The sequence below is a fragment of the Amblyomma americanum genome, chromosome 10 (assembly GCF_052857255.1).
Source record: "Amblyomma americanum isolate KBUSLIRL-KWMA chromosome 10, ASM5285725v1, whole genome shotgun sequence".
Classification (NCBI taxonomy): Eukaryota; Metazoa; Arthropoda; class Arachnida; order Ixodida; family Ixodidae; genus Amblyomma; species Amblyomma americanum.
This window is the reverse complement of record NC_135506.1, coordinates 21,539,350-21,555,866: the sequence shown is the minus strand read 5'-3', so window position 1 is coordinate 21,555,866 and position 16,517 is coordinate 21,539,350. Positions and strand designations below refer to the sequence as shown.

The following is a 16,517-nucleotide window of genomic DNA, read 5'->3' as shown; positions in this document are numbered from 1 at the left end:
CCGTAATGTCCGTTCAGTCCAAGCCTACAGGAAGACGCGCCCCTCTGGTCTTCCCGGAAGGAGTGTTACTATCACAGCACGCCACTCTTCCTCCCCCTTGGCCCGCTGGCTGCCTGGCGGTGGGCTCAAACTCCGGGAGCGCACAAAGCACGTAAATCACGTTGACCCGTGGTAGCCTTGTTTGATGCCACAAACAAGTTCAGTCCAACAAGCACGCAATAAATTCTTCGCAGCGCGGATGGCCCAAGCAAGACTGCTTCGTGTTCATGCTCGTTGCCGGCACTGACGTCATGGCTCTTGCCCTGCAGTCCAATAAATGGGATCCTACAAGCTGACTTAGCAGAAACTAGAGTAGTCGGCACAGGGAAGACAATGTGATTCAGGTGGTTCCTAACAAGGACACCTGCTGATTTCATTAAAAAAGCACGAAGCCAGAAAAACCTGTATAACACCGTCGAAGCTTTTGATCAGTGGCTTCCCCTTTCGAATCTCACACTAATTCTGTATATTCCCGTTCCGTAATAAAAGCAGATGCAAATACAATTTCACTTTTTTATCCTTCCGAATAACTTCTCTTTTGGTCTCCGGTTCCTTCTCGAAAATTCGCTTATTATGCCGAAACACCGCAACACGAGGCGAACGCACCAGCATAGCGGTGTTAAAGCGGCAAAAAAAAATGCAAGACTATAATGAATGTATGGTGATGTGGTAGCTGATTCCTTTTCCCTTTTTTTTTAATGATGATGTGTGAATGGAACTGATTACATGCTCGCACTGTGCTGCTGAGTCGTTGTTTCAAACCTTCTAATATGACGTTTAATGGGGCACACTGTTGTTCGCTCCTGTTTTTAGTGTGCCATTTTGTTAGTATATTTCTAATCATTCTCTTTTTTTTTCTTTTCTCGTATGGCACCAGTTAGGTTGGCGGCCTGCTTTGCAGGCGACCAGGCACTACATGTTATCTTTCCTTTAACAATTTTGCAGAGACCCATCGTTCAGTTTAAACTGCTTCGCAGAATGATCGCGCGGTGTTCGTGGGTAAAAAACGCTGCGGATGCTGGCGTACCGTTGATTAGTTCAGTTTCGAAGGAAAACAAGTGATTGAATTAAAACAGCTTGTCTCAGACTGGTTGACGAAATGGTACCCAGAATTCTGTTGAGGCGTATGAATACTTAGGCAGTTTTTTTCCCCGGGTTGGGAGGGGGGGGGGGGGGGCGGCTCAGAAAAAGATTTCGCTGCGGGGAAATTGATTGGAGCGGAGAGCCATTGTGCTCTTGACAGACAGAGTAGTTCACGCTGCCCAATCTAGGTCAGTTGTTTTGACCCGTGTGATTTTAATAGTTGGCACAGTGTTCGAAGACATAATCTGGCCCTTTCTTTCAAAATGCCGCGGGTTCACCGAGTCATCGGAGAATCCCCAGCATTTCGAAACCATTACTATCGCCACCTGGAGGGAAGTGGCGGAAACGGGGGAGGGACTTGACGTCCCAGGAACATCAAGATCATCTTTAATTATTAGTTTCAGGTATCACTATTCCTCCCACAAAAATTGTCTTCGGTTGCTGGTCACGTACAATATTTAATCAAAATTCTGGCAACTTTTAATTTGGTAGCGGTATATCAGACTTCCCCGGGCTCATAATGATACACTGTTAGCATCATCATCATCGACATCATCTCGAGAGTCAAAGGCATGTGTCGTTGCATGATCTTTCCAGTATGTCCTACATGAGAACTGGCGCTTTCACCTGCTGGACAATCCGAATGTCATTAATGTGGACCGGGTTGTGGGCACTCTTTGTAATGCTTCATGCGCGCATGTGTAGTAATGTGAGCATCATATGGATCTTGAAATGGGGGTGGAAGGGGGTGGGTGTATTACCTCGTTGTCACGTGGGTAGGTGTGATGTCATATTAGAGTCGTCACGTGACTAGGCTTGATGGCACATTACATCGGTGTCACGTTACATGGTATGACGTCACACTCACATGATGGCATCACTAATTATACTAATTAGTCTTTGCGTTACCTAATTATATTGTTAACTCTAATTAATTATGTGACGTCATCGTCTCCGTTGCGTTGCTCGTCGGCTCGTGACGTCGCATGGCGCAGTTTCTTGCGGATATGACCTTGAAAGTGAGCCATCTAATGCTTTCGCATTAATAAAAGAAGCCGCTCGCTTCTACACAGACATAAATACAACGCGCCTCTGTTGGTGTACTACAGTCGCAACTTGTTAAGTGTTTTCGAAGGCAACATACAGGGGACTGAAAAGAGCATTCTCGCTATGCCGGATATAGCTAGAAAATCGAAATATACTGATATGCGTCTGCATAACCGTCGCATTGGAAAGTACATCGACGAGTATCGTGAATACCTCCCGCTCCTCCCAATTTCTGGTATATGGTGTAGAAGGGCTGTGTTTGTCGATTGCCGAATCGAGCGTGAATGAGCGAGAGGCTTCCAATAGGATCAAGTATACACGAAGCAGGTTGCCATGTACTGACACACATAAAGTACTCACCGACGTACTGGTGGTAACCGCGTATGGACACCTCTGCCCGCATGCCATATACTCTGAGGGTTCATCCCAGATTTTGAGCTTCTCCTATTGCGTGCACATCAATTTGTGTCTTTACACACCTTATTAAATAATACCATCATCATTTTAGCTTTCCTTACTCACAGGATCCTCAGAATTGTGTTTAACTGAAAACTTTTTAATCGCTTTTTGTTTTGTTTTTCGTTAGTTTTCTGAGTTTTCGGAGGTAGAGCAGCCGCCCTCAGCCTCACAATTTGAGGTTGAGGTGAGGTTGAGTGAGCTCAGCAGTGGCTTCGGGAAAAGTGAGGTGAGGGCGTCTAAGGAGACCTCAGCCTCGACTTATGACGTTGAGGTTTGAGTGAGATCGGCAAATTCTTTTTGAGGTTGATGTGAGGTCCAGATTTTTGAGGTCAAATGTCCACCTCTGGTGCTCACAGTACAAGCGGCACACTTGGACTGCATCGATTATCGGTCGTTTTACACAATGCCCCCTCCGTCAGTGCACCGTCGGACTGGCTACTCTGTAGGGAGCCTAACTTTATTTATGAAAGATAAACGCGTTCTTTCGCGCTTGAAGAACACCGTGGAAGAGAGATAACCCTTTGTGAACGCTTGGGAAGAGTTTCGATCGCTCGCAGTTGTTTGACGTGCTCCATAATCATGCACTACGCGGGCGTTTCACAGCGATGGCTACGCGAGGATTTTCTCCTCGATAAACGACATCACCTTCGTAGTATGTCGTAACAAAAACTATCATGCTGATTTGCTGGGCAGAGGAATGTTGTCCCAGGACCTGAGACATACTGTGCAGCCTCCGTAAAAAAATACACAGCCCAATACGCTTCCTCTAAACCGTGTCTTTGGAAGTCAAGCCCGGTGGTATGTGGACTAGGATATACTTCTCACTTCTACTGGCGTATTCCCAGGTTAGCGGTCCGGAGCAAGCTTGCTTGCTCCGCGAAACCGAACAGCTTGCTGCAAAGGGCGGTTTAGATTCAAATCCTGAGCTCTGATTGGACCGCGACGCTTTAGTTCCTAGACTCCCTGGACATACCACTCACACTTACATACTGGACATACTCCTTCACAGATTCAGAGAGCTGCTCCGCATCACTGAATGCATACGCTACAAGATATTTTCATCCTGGCGGTGTACAACGGTCAGAACGGGTTCTCCTAGAAGCGCACACCGTGGGCCGTATATTTTGGACATAGTCCTCGTCGACCACGGGTGTGAGTGCGCTGTCTATCTCGGGGTCATTTCTCTACGTAATGCGCAGGTTATCTGCACTGTTATGCGCGGCCGGTCTCACGCAGTATTCTCACAAGCCTCGCCCTCGTCTCTGTTCTCTTCCCTCCAGGCTCCTCCCTACCGCGAACGAGGCCCGTGTTTCCCGAGCCTGTTCACGCATCGCGGCCGTCGCCGCTGTCCAGGACCAGGCGGCACGACGGGCCGACGATGGCCGGCAGCACGCGGTGGCGGGACGCCTCCAACTCCTCTTCCACTCACTCGTCGCACTCCTCCCTGCCCCCTCGTGGCCTTCGAGTCGGTGGCGGCGGTCGTCGTGGCCCTCGGCGGGACGAAGGCCTCGCGGCCGGGACGACGCCCCCGTGCTGTGGCGCGTCGAAGAAGGGCTCACGCTGCGCCTCTGGAGGGACTCGAGCCACGTGTCCCCCGGATGGTGACGCTCCGCTACCGTGATGCCCCGGGCGGCCAGGACGCCCGAGACCTGGTGCCGCTGGATGACGACGACGTCGAGAACGCGGCGGACGGAGCTGACGACGTGCGCAGCTGTTTCTACTCGGGGGATGTGGTCGGAGAGCCCGGCTCCAAGGCGGTCGTCTCGCTCTGCAACGGAATGGTCAGTGCGGCCTCACTTTCTTGCCTGGCAGAAGCTGAAGAAAGCGCTTCTTTGTACGGGTGCGGAAAGAGGAGGTCGTCCTTGGAGATGATAGATTATCAAGCTGTCATTGTTTATTTAATAGCCAGTTTATTGAGCTATCTGCGTCGATTCGAATAAGCGAACCTCCTTTTGCGGTTCCTGAGACACGGCTGTAAGACTGTTCTTTGCCTGGCGGTCGTGCGATTTTAATCATTCGTGTATTTGCTCTCTCCACAGTCTTAATTCCTTATTTGCATTTGGTCTAACTGCGCAAAATCGGCTGCCATTTATTTTCCCTTCCTCTGACGCGGTCAGGGACGCTTACTGTGCAGGTAATCTTGCCACCGCCGGACGGCGTAGCGAACGCTGTAGTGCTTCGCCCGTGTCACCCTCTCTGGGAAGCACTTCCTCGTAAAGTATCAATTTCGTGTGATTAGCGCTCTTGGCGTTCGGGCGCTTCAAGTGTGAAGACATCCGTGGCCTCCCACGGGTCATGCGTACACCAGTGATATGGTGGATTAAGGACGACTGCGTGAGAAAGTAAGACTTCTGGGTGGGGGGTCATGTTGGCGGTGGCGCCGTTTCGTTGCTTCAAGGAAATTAGCGCCACAGAAGAGACACACGTACGAAAGAGAACACACACAAGCGCACTCACTACTTACAGTCTTGTATGTCTTCTCCATGTGTTCCTCTCTTTTGTCTCCCAAGTTCCTTTCTAGCTTGTGCGGGAAAACGGGCCGTATAGACAGCTGGGAAAGTTCAGGGTGTCACGCAGCTGTGTGACCCTGTGTGCGCTGAACAGGGAGACGACAGCTCGCCGACTCGTCGCACTGCGGCCAACGCAGTGGGGTTACTGAACACCCCGCGTGTTACGCGCGCTGCTTGGAAGGTCCGCTGTGTATACGCGCCCAGGCCGAGTCAACGAAGGTCAACCGCTCCGAGCAAGCGGGTCGGTGCGCACTGAAGACTATTAGCGCGCACGGGGTTGATGATTGTGCCCGCGTGGTGCGCATCAGGAAGGAAGGACAGTCGTCAGTACGTCGGCCCCGCCAGCGCTTCAGCGGTTGCGCTTCCTGGTGCTTTCTTTCCTTTTTTTTCCTTTTTAGCTGTCGACTGTTGCAAAGTGTCGCTAATCCATCTGTGTTCTTGTCGCAATACAGCGGCATGGCGTGTGGCCTCTCTGGGTTGATGTCTCGGGTCGTCATGGCGCAAGGCCGCACGTTGTCGCGTGATCGTCGTTATTCGTCGTCGCTGCGCAGATACCGAGTCAGTTTTGTAGCGATAGCTACATTACGGTAGCATTTCGAGCCTTCAGCGTGGCGGCGTGCCACCCTGTGGCTGCGCCGCCACGCTGTCACGTGGTTGGGCACGTGTTGTGGATCAGCTGCCGGCGGCGCGGCGCCGCGGCTGATCACGTGGTTCGTCACGTGGCTGGTCACGTGACCAAGTTCCACTCGGCCAGCTATAGCTATCGCGTCACTACAGGTTTAACCAGAGCTAAACAACCGCCAAATTTTTTTGGTTGGAAAGACGCTATCAGGTTCCTGCTTGGCGGCTCGAAGTTTAAGCTGGCGGTATTGGTTGGTAACGTGAGCATAGTTGCACTTGCTGCCAGGGCTGAGTAAAAATGAAGGGTCTTTTTTCTTTCTAGATCGCGTTCGTGGCCGCTTAAATAGACGGATGAGTAATCCGTTTGTCCAGGCGAGCTTGGAAAAATGAGAAGAAAAAAAAATGTAGGGGCGATCAATTGGATTCAGTGCGAAGGATATACGGCAGCATTTTTTCTTTCACTCTTCAATGTATTCAGATTCTGATTCTATGGTGATTAGGATTCTATTCTCATGCCATTTCTGTTCGCAAACGCTTCTTTTAAACTATTTTTGCTCAGACATTATCCGGCGTCTCCCACCTCTTACCTACAAGTGGACAGGAGGAGAGGAACGGTTGGCAGGTGTGGGATGGAGAGGGAAATGCCCTTAAATGCCACCTTCCACCTGCCACGGCTTGCGAGAGGAGGCTCGACACAGATGCAGGTGCCGAAAAGTTTTCCCCTTCATGGCCCTGCTTATGCCATCGCATTGAAGCGAATAGTAGTCGATAGAATACAAGTGGAGTAAATGGATTAGGGTGGATAAGTGCGAATTAATAAGTTGATCGAATGAGATTAGTCGGCGGATTAGTTGAGTTAGTAGGTGGACATATGTGGATTAGCGCGGATTAGTTGGAATTAGTGGGTGGTTAAGGTAGAAGAGTGGGTCGGGTTAATATAATCTCATCGTATAATCTAATGGAAGGTACTCGAACATTATAGTCCTCAGATTTTCAAATTTGGAGGGGCTGGTGACACCAGGATGCTCTCGACCAATCAGGGAACTTCGTTACGAAGAAACCGAGGGGTTTTGCAGACGGTAACCTCAATTAAAACTGGCCGCATTTAAAGTGGACGCATTAATACTAGCCGTGCGCCAGCGCGGCTTCAGAACACGACCAGGGGGGGGGGGGGGGGGGGGGGCTTTGTTCTCCTCCGATGCACCATTCGCTTACCTTTCTTTTGCTTTTTTTGTTTGTTTGCGTTTTGAAATGTTAGGGCCACATACGCCGCTCGATGTCGCCGTTTTTCGTTGTTTACGACGCCAGGTTCGTCTCCTTTGCCTGCTCTTCCTTTTAAGTGTTCGTTTTCGTTGTCGGCTCGATTTTTGCTGTGCCCTTGACCCCTGAGTCGCTGGCGAGAAACAAGAAGAGTCGGAAAAAAAGACTCCCGCCATTCCGAATCTTCGTCCCTGCCCGGAATAACCCTCAAGTCTGTGAGCAGGGAAGGTGTTTTAGGCGAGCAGACACAACGACGTCATCGTCGAATGGTAGTCACAGAGCGTTGCCGATAGGGCACTGCGGTGTAGAGCATGCGGCAAAGTTTTGCTTTTGAAACAAGGTTGAAGCGCACACTGCAGGCTGCAATTTTTTTCTTTTATTTGGGGGGGGGGGGGGGGGGGGGGCTGAGAGTGTACCTCTCGCCGCCGATGGCCGCTCTGTGAAAAGCATCATCGGCGGTTGTCGATTTAGGCTAATAATAATAATAATAATAATTGGTTTTTGGTGGAATGGAAATGGCGCAGTATCTGTCTCATATATCGTTGGACACCTGAACCGCGCCGTAAGGGAAGGGACAAGGGAGGGAGTGAAAGAAGAAGGAGGTGCCGTAGTGGAGGGCTCCGGAATAATTTCGACCACCTGGGGATCTTTAACGCGCACTGACATCGCACAGCACACGGGCGCCTTAGCGTTTTTCCTCCATAAAAACGCAGCCGCCGCGGTGGGGTTCGAACCCGGGAACTCCGGATGAGTAGTCGAGCGCCCTAACCACTGAGCCACCGCGGCGGGGCCGATTTAGGCTGTCGATTACCTTCTCTGTTCGCTGCCGAGGCTTTGTCTGAGGACGTGTTGAAGGTTAAAATACCTAGACTCTTATGCAGGGGTACCTCAATTAGGGAAGCTGGCGTCGTAGTATTACGGAACACAAACCTCCCTTGTTTGCTGGCTGCCCGAGGCAAATTTAGTCCACGTGAGGAGCATGTTCTGCACGTCACCTGTGGCTATAGAGCCGTAGGGGACATGAAAGTTTCGAATGACACGCCGTAGATTGTCTATAGTCAGTGTGCGGGCTGTCTATCAACATTTGCGTAGCAGCGGGCGTATTGATGATGTAGGTGGGAGTGATGTGGGCTATACTATCACTCTCACTTCTTCGATTCAGGAAAAGGCGAAAGCGTTTGCTAGATCACCCTGCACGCTCCGCAGGACCTTGACCAAATTTCCCCCAATTATTTTCTCGTACGTCCGTAAAGTCGCCCGCGGTGTACAGCGTCGGTGCGTAATGGCAGTATCTCTCGCGCGACTACCGCGCCCAAAGAAGCAATGGAATAACTTCCGCTCCCCCCTCCGCTGCACGCCCTACGTGTCTCTGCGGCACGCGGCAAACGCCCTCGGCCGCCATTCCAATGTCCGCACGGTCATTGCGCGCCACCGGAGTGGCCGAGTATTAATGGAGCGGCTCGCAAACGCGTCTGGACGGGCCGGGTGCGGTGGCTACAGTCGGGGAGCAGCGAGGCCGAAGCACGAGCGCATTACCCACCGCGGGTCGGTTGTCCTGGACCAAGTGCGCGTTGTAGAGAGTCGGCTGTCTCTCAAGCAGGTAGAGAGAGGGCGTGGGCACGCAGAGGTCGCTCGGCCTCGCCTGGATAACTCATTGTGCACGCGGCCACTTTCGAATGGAATCCTGACGCTCCGCGGATGTTGTCTAGAAGCTGCAATCGGTGCGTTGCTCTTGGAACTTGAACTGCAGGGCCTGTGCGCGCAAAGAGGCGAGAACTTTGAAGATTTGTGAAAGAGGAAGGGAATGGTATACGAGCTCTGGTTTTTTTTTTCTGCTAGCCTATTTCGAGCGTCCTTGGCTTTACGCCATTTCAATATTCTCGTCATTCAATAATAATAATTAATTGGTTTTTTTGGGGGAAAGCAAATGGCGCAGTATCTGTCTCATATCGTTGGACACCTGAACCGCGCCGTAAGGCAACGGATAAGAGAGGGAGTGAAAGAATAAAGGAAGAGAGAAGTGCCGTAGTGGAGGGCTCCGGAATAATTTCGACCACCTGGGGATCTTTAACGTGCACTGACATCGCACAGCACACGGGCGCCTTAGCGTTTTTCCTCCATAAAAACGCAGCCGCCGCGGTCGGGTTCGAACCCGGGAACTCCGGATCAGTAGTCGAGCGCCCTAACCACTGAGCCACCGCGGCGGGTGTCATTCAATGCGCCAAAATTAGGAACAGAATGTGGCGTCTACGATTTCGAAATCAGTTGCGGTGTACGTGTTCCTCATTCATCTGTTTATACCCGCGCATGCCAGTGCTCCTTGGACTTCAAAAGCCGCGTGGTTGCGGTAGTGCGGTCCCAATTGATAGGCAAGTCAGCTCAGAGGCATAGAACTCTCTTTAAGGTCTGCAGCTCTTGGAGCTGCATCTCACTGTTGGGTGAGAGTTCCGGTTTTACGTGAAATATAATGGACCACAAGCCGCGGATTGATCACACGCCCATCTTCCGTAGTACAGGACATTAACTGCACAATCGAAATTTTCTGTGACCGCAAAAAAAAAAAATTACTGTAGTATTTTGGGACCTGACAACAGCAGTTCTTGCTGTAACAACAGGATTTCCTGTAGTATTGTGCAGTCTCCTGTCGTAACGACATACTCGCTCCTGTCGTGACGGCAGACATCTTCGCGACACACAGAAAATTTTTTCGGAACGACAGAACGATAAATTTTTTTTTGTCGTAGTATGCCCTTACAAAAATTTCTTTAGGTAGTTCATAGACTTCTGTCTATAGAGTCTATAGACTCTCTATAGACAAGCTGTAGAGAACAGTCTATAGACAATACAAATCCTATAGACAGTCTATATATTTATGGCCGTACACTTTTGGTAGACTTTTCTCTATAGACAGTATAGACTATGAATATACAAAAATAAATATCTACAGGAAGGCATTAGAGGCTGTAAGAAGTCTATAGACTGTCTATAGTCCATTTTTGTGAGGGTGGGACCGGCTGTGGCATGTGGTAGGCGCCATATATATGGGCATGTATAGGCACCTCTTCCATATATATGGAAGAGGCGCCTGCCAGCAACTGACGATTTTCCAAGCCGCGTGGTTGCAGTGCTTGAGAAACTCGGCGGTCGAAAGAGGAAGAAGCGAACCGCCTAACAGAGTGGCCGCAGCGGTTCGACCCGAGTGCTTGGTTTTCGGGGGGGCTCGGCTTCCAATCTGCCGGATACAGTGTATCCAGCTGCGCCTGACGTAGTGCTGCTGCTCTTGATGCCATCCGCGACAAACGGCCCTTCCACACCCCCTCCGCATCTCTCGTATTTCTCTTTACTCTGCGGTGCCTGGTGAAGACGTCGTCCAGACGGCCTATACTGTGGACCTATGGCACGAGATAGAAGGGGGGAGCCAGTTGCCGGCAAAGTTGGAAAAGGAAGGACTCCGAGCTGCGAGGGGCTTTTAAGCAGGAAACGGCGGTGCTACATTCGTCGGCGAGGCGGAGGGGCTGTGCGCCGCTTTGCACTTTCCTGCTTGGGCACATGGAGTTTAGTAAAGCGTACGTAGCGCGGGAAAGCAAGCTTCTATCTTATCCTGCGTATGTCTATACCAACAGCAAGTGTTGGTATAGGCATTGTTGTCGCCTGTTTGACCTGGTGACGATTCTGAATCTTTTTTTTTCTCTCTCGCTCGTAAAAGCGGAAAATGTAGCCCAGTGTAGGTGTCAAGAAATAGGCCCGTGTAAAGAAGTAGCACCTGGTTGTCCATTCCTATACGTGAGCGGTGCTCTGTAGCACGCCCAGTGAAGAGCTAGCCAGGGAAGTCACCATGCCCGCTGACAGGACTGCCAGATCTTGGAGAAAACTTTTTTTTCTGATTTTCTCTCGCTTGACGAGACGTTAGGATCATCTGGCCAACTCCTGTTCACGTTAAGTCTCTCACATACGCGAATATTTAAGATGTCAGTTTGTTTCCAATACTAAATTTGAAAATCACACAGCGTACAAGACCATATCATTGGGGCTAAGCCAAAAGCGAAATTGTAAAGCGAGATGTACGGTACAATCACTGTTTCACATAATGCGTCGCTGCAGTTACTAAAGAGCTAAACACAATGTGAGTAATTTAGCATTAAAGGGCGTATACCGTACTTAAACCTACAAAATGACCGATAGAACCTACATATATGAAGAACATGTGAAAGAAGCCTTGGCGTAAAAGTGGACTGCCCTTCTTCAGGCCTTGCTTGTGCGGGGTCATTGCACGCGGCAACGTCCCTGTCCACGAGTGTGATAGCGCATCGCCCTACGGCGACCACAGTTAAGCCTACTCCTCTGGTGTTCTGGACGAGAGTAGAAGGCTTTGTCCGTCGTGTCAGTGGGCGCACCCTTCGCTTCCAGAAGAAGCGACTGTTACTGCATGGAACGAACCCGCGGAAGAGCAGCACTGGATGACAGAACTGTCGTTGGGCTCAGGTTGCCGCGAGTCTATTCGCATCCAAGCTAACACTCTCACTATTTTCGCGCCAGAAGGTGATGACATTGCTTGTCGGTTCCAAAAAAATAAAATTTCTGTCGTCAGGTCCTAAAGGCAGAACTTTCTGTGGCGTTGCGAAGCTGCTGGCGTCGCGACAGAGTCAGTTCTTTCGTGACGACAGGCGACTGAGAATTCTCGTCGTTAGGTAATTTCAAATCCTAGGAGAACGTACAGTCTTGGTCAAAAGTCTCAAGGGCAAAGGCTTTTCGGTTCAGCCGCATAGCAGAGCCCTTAAGACACTACAAAAGACCTAATGACCTTGACATGCTAGGAGATGGTTTCTTTTTGCGGCAGAGAGGCTTCCTGCTTGACTTGTATGATGAATGATCCACTAGACGGAGCATTCTAGGAACATTCTAGGAACATTCATTTCGCTGCAGCTGGACGCTGTGGCCTTAAGACTTTTGGCCAAGACTGTGACTGTTGTGACGGCAGAAACTCGATTGCATTGAAGGAAGGCGGGAATCTGGGGGTTGTCGTTATCTGTGTCGGTGGTACCCTCACCCTCCACTGCACCGAGAACCCGCCCTGGTGTCCCTTCAGCAGCCGGCCATCTGCAGATCGCGTTCTTCGCTAATGCGCATGCGCTACCCACGGAGCGTTCAAAAACTGCCCTCGATTACAAACGAAGCCTGAAAAGGCTAATCTCGGGACGCTTTCCATTCCGTGCGCCTCTTGGCCAGCGACCTTGGAAGGGGAACCGTGTCCCGGGGCTTGCGGAGTTCTCCTTGCACAACGGTCGCCTAGAGGGCGCCGCTCTTCGGCTGTCGGCGGCTGCAAGGCGGTGATTTACGGCCCGCCTCCCGTCGTCTCTCCCGCTGGCGACCCCTGGAGGGGGGCGACCGAAGCAAACAACGGGACGCTCTGGTCGCACTGTGTGTGTGTGGCGGCGGGCGCTAAGGTACACAAACTACGCGGCCGAGTATACGCGATAGATAGATACGTTCAGTCTTACTCCCTCGGTTCCATTACCTCCTCTCTCTCACCAAAGCAATCACCCCCATCATTTTGTACTCCTCCTTTCCCCGTAAAAAAGAGAGAAGCATCTGCATTGTCGTGATGGGCGGTGTAGTCTACGACTCTCTCGCCGTGCGATAGCTTATGCTTCTATAGCAACTTTCAAGAGCGAAATTTAGGAGGTCACGTCGGCACCGGAGAGGAGTGTGTAAATTGAGGGAGAGGGTAAGGAGGACACAGGGAGAAAGTGAACCATTACGTAACAAGAGCGAAATATTGCCGGAGGGGGGCGGTGAGGGCTCGCAGGAGGTGGAGACAGCGGTGGTCTTTGTTTAGCCAGCACGTAAGTGGTTTCTCTCGCCTCTCACTTTTTCTTGGTCTTCTTTTTGCTGTTGTTGTCCTTTTTTTACCATTCATCTTTCGGTTTTCGTTGTTCGCGCCGCGTCTGTGTGACGCCCGGCGTCGTTTCTTCTTCGTGGGCCTGCAGAGCCGAACGAGTTTTGTTTGTTCGGCGGCCTCATATCCAGAGGCTGTAAATCTCTCCTCAAAGCACGCCTCTCCTTTCTCGCTTCCTCCTCCTCCTCCTCTTCGAGGATAGTCCTGCTTCTCTTTTCGCCGACTTCGAGTGCGTCCGCTGCTTCGTCTCGCAACGAAAGGCTCCTATCGCATCGCAATTACCTGATCGTTTTCTTTTAATTTTCTTTATGCGACCGATGCGCTCCATCCTGTTTCACCTGTTGAAAGGCGACAGTGCAATACCTGTCCAGTGACCGTTGTGGCTCTGAATCCTGTCTCGAATGGCGGCGCTAACAAACGAGCTTACGTGCTCTGGATTCCAGACAGCTAGCTTTGCTTTGAATGAAATCGCAGGCTGCATGCAGATATGTACTCAGAGTGATGTGTTCGATGTTAATTGCGTGCAGTTCATCCTGGACGGCTTCCAGAAACCCTGCCGCGTGGAAATCGTTTGACTAAGCTGTACGAATTTTCCTATTTCATAATTTCCTGCGATACTTTCACCTGATTTAAAGCTTTCGGTCTCCTGAGCAATTCAATGCCCAATAAGGATAAGGCCTTTCTCAACTTTTTAATCTCTTATGACGTCACTCTTCCACTCCGTTCTCTACCGACTTCGTCTGGATTATTTGTGCAATTGTCTTCGGGACGCCATCCTCGCTGGAATATGAACTGGGAATGCGTGTCTGACGCATGGGTTCCTTCGCCAGGACTTGTGAGCAGCGTTCAGGGGTGGTTTCAGTTTTACACGCATTAATTCTGTGTCCACCTCACCAATCAATGCAGCATCGTTACTATGGCAAGAGCACCGAGAACGCGCCCCGTTTTGAGCAACATTGGTACCCAGCTGCGAGCCACACATTCATTAAACATTCTTTTATTTTTTCTTGGCGACACTAGCGTCCTGTTTTGTTTAGGTTTAGAAAAGTGTTTATAACTTTGCCTATATACCTAGCACTTGTAGGAGGCGTACACATCTAGTAATTCTAGGCCTAGTACTTTTTACCTTCTTAGCCACAATAGAGGTTTTTAGCATGCCGGAGACATAAGCGGTTTACGGGACGCCTCTGGCTCAGGCGCAATGGCCCCACCTGACAGCACGCACGTCACTGCGCGGGAGGCTTCCGGTAAATTGGTTAACGTCTCCGGTATTACGTCTCCGGTATGCTAAAAACGTCTAATAAGAAATTCGCAGGAACACCTAATTACCTTGTGTGTTGGCAATGCGGTAGCATTAGGAGCTGTTGATGCCTTTACAGGAAGTGACGCCACTTCCCTCTAGCCGACGGGCGAATTTTATGTCTGACGACGCATTTTGGCCCCAGGGGAGGTCTAATGCTAACGCACTAGTATCGCAACCTAGTGTTCGGGGCATCACGGGCGTTGCCACCACGCCACTGAAGCCAAGTGCTATGCACTGTCATCCCCTCTACCAGAAATAATAATGTTTTTTTTGGGGGAAAGGAAATGGCGCAGTATCTGTCTCATATATCGTTGGACACCTGAACCGCGCCGTAAGGGAAGGGATAAAGGAGGGAGTGAAAGAAGAAAGGAAGAATAGGTGCCGTAGTGGAGGGCTCCGGAATAGTTTCGACCACCTGGGGATCTTTAACGTGCACTGACATCGCACAGCACACGGGCGCCTTAGCGTTTTGCCTCCATAAAAACGCAGCCGCCGCGGTCGGGTTCGAACCCGGGAACTCCGGATCACTAGCCGAGCGCGCTAACCACTGAGCCACCGCGGCGGGTCCTCTACCAGAAAAGTCGCCGTTTTAGCTGGGAGTGTCCAGTTACTCTTCCACGGGATGAGGGCGGGAACAGACCTTGTCGTTCTAGCAAGAAGGGTGAAAGAAGGACCAAGAAAAAGAGAGAAAGGAAAACAAGGAGAAGCAGAAAGAGGTGCACGTTTGTCCCTTGAGAAGTCGGTTTCTTCTTAGTTTCCGCGTATTCAGCGTCATCTTCAATTTACCACCTTCGCGTAATGGGTGGTTGTCCACCATGCGTCGTAACCCTCATCCGCCTTCGTAGACGGCGTTCGTCGTGCGTTTGGCGTTTACGCGGGCCGGTAATTGGCACGTTTCAAGAGGCAGCGAACTTTTTAAAACTCCGCCGTCCCCTGCTCGTGCGACGCAAGGCACGCCCACCGCATTGACCCCGCACTAAATCTGCCCGAGTGCCGCAGCAGGTGCGTCAATAAATATCAAGGGTGAGGCGGGTTGTTCTGGAACTTGTTGAACGGACTTGGCGGCAGCTGGCAGGCAGCCTTTGTGCGCGGTTTATTTAGAGTTTGCACCGGCCTCGCCGAAAGAACGAAGCTATGCGGGTGCAATGTGCTCATGCAAAAAAGAAACAACAAACGAGCAAACCTATAATTAAAACAGTAAAAGGTGCAGCGGAGCTTCAGCAACGGGAAAGGAACGGCTGTCATTACCGCTTTCACGGTTGGGTAAATAATTTAATCTAAACTGTCCGCCGTGTGGTAAGCGAGGCTGCCATTGCCGCCTTTATGACTGAGCCAATAGTTTAGTGTGTAATTTGCTTTGTGTGTCGTAGTAAGGTCTTAATTACGCGGTATGTCTCCTGGGCGCCTGGAGAAATTTCCTTCGTGTTTAAGGCGGCGTCTGCACCCTAGACTTTAAGAAAGCTCAGGCTTTACCTATGCGACCTCTAGTCACGTGTCTATAGGTGGATTTGGGGTCATGGGGGCCTTTGTAGCACAAGGAGTGGTGGTCGAGGGTGGTGTTTAAAAAAAGTATTTAAAACTGCATCGAATACGTGTCTAATGGTTGCAAAGACGAATCGAATAACTTCACGAATAGTGTGTACTTAAATTGGCTCGAGAAACGAAACTTAAACAACAGAAGAGACAACACGAGTGCTGGTGTTCTCTCCTTTGTTTTGTACATGTAGTTCTTTGCGCTTATTTTGTTGTCGTGGAAAACCAACTAGCCCAGCTTTGACAGTGTGTACTCGAGCGACATATTCGTACAGGACGAATAATCGCGCGTCTCACCGCTAAACGCTATATAGCGGTGGCGCTACCGTACAGTGCTATATCTTGTGGAGCTATAGATACAACCTTCAAAAGACGCAAAACTTCTCTACAATAGGTGGTGCAACACGAAGTTAGGATAATAACTCTATGACTGTGAGGTCGTACGGATTAGAAAATTGCTTTTGCCCCGCCTCGGTGGTTCAGTGGCTAGGTGAAGGAAAGGCGCAATATCTGCATCACTTTCGGCGGACACCTGAATCGGGCCGTGGGAGAATGTACAAAGAGAGCGAAAGAAAGAAGATAGAAAGAGGCGACGTAGTGGAAGGCCCTTCGTTCATTCCTAGCAGGCTCGTTCATTCACAGTGTAGGAAACGGGCCGTAAAAACGACTCCGTGAGAGCGATCCAGAGAGAAGGAGCGTAAAAAAAAAAGCTTGCTGCATGACTGATAAGCCTGAGAACGTGATCAAGGCAGCAAACTGGTCACTG

The 16,517-nt window shown here is 50.5% G+C and overlaps 1 protein-coding gene across 1 annotated transcript in view; it reads left to right on the top strand.

The window, feature by feature from the left end:
- The window catches only part of AdamTS-A (ADAM metallopeptidase with thrombospondin type 1 motif A), a 463,942-nt gene that overhangs the window by 141,822 nt on the left and 305,603 nt on the right, over positions 1-16,517 (top strand). Inside the window, exon 2 of the mRNA XM_077640653.1 lies at positions 3,909-4,409. Coding sequence (XP_077496779.1) covers positions 4,227-4,409 — 183 coding nt within the window. The 5' untranslated portion in view covers positions 3,909-4,226. The remainder of the gene's footprint in view (positions 1-3,908; positions 4,410-16,517) is intronic.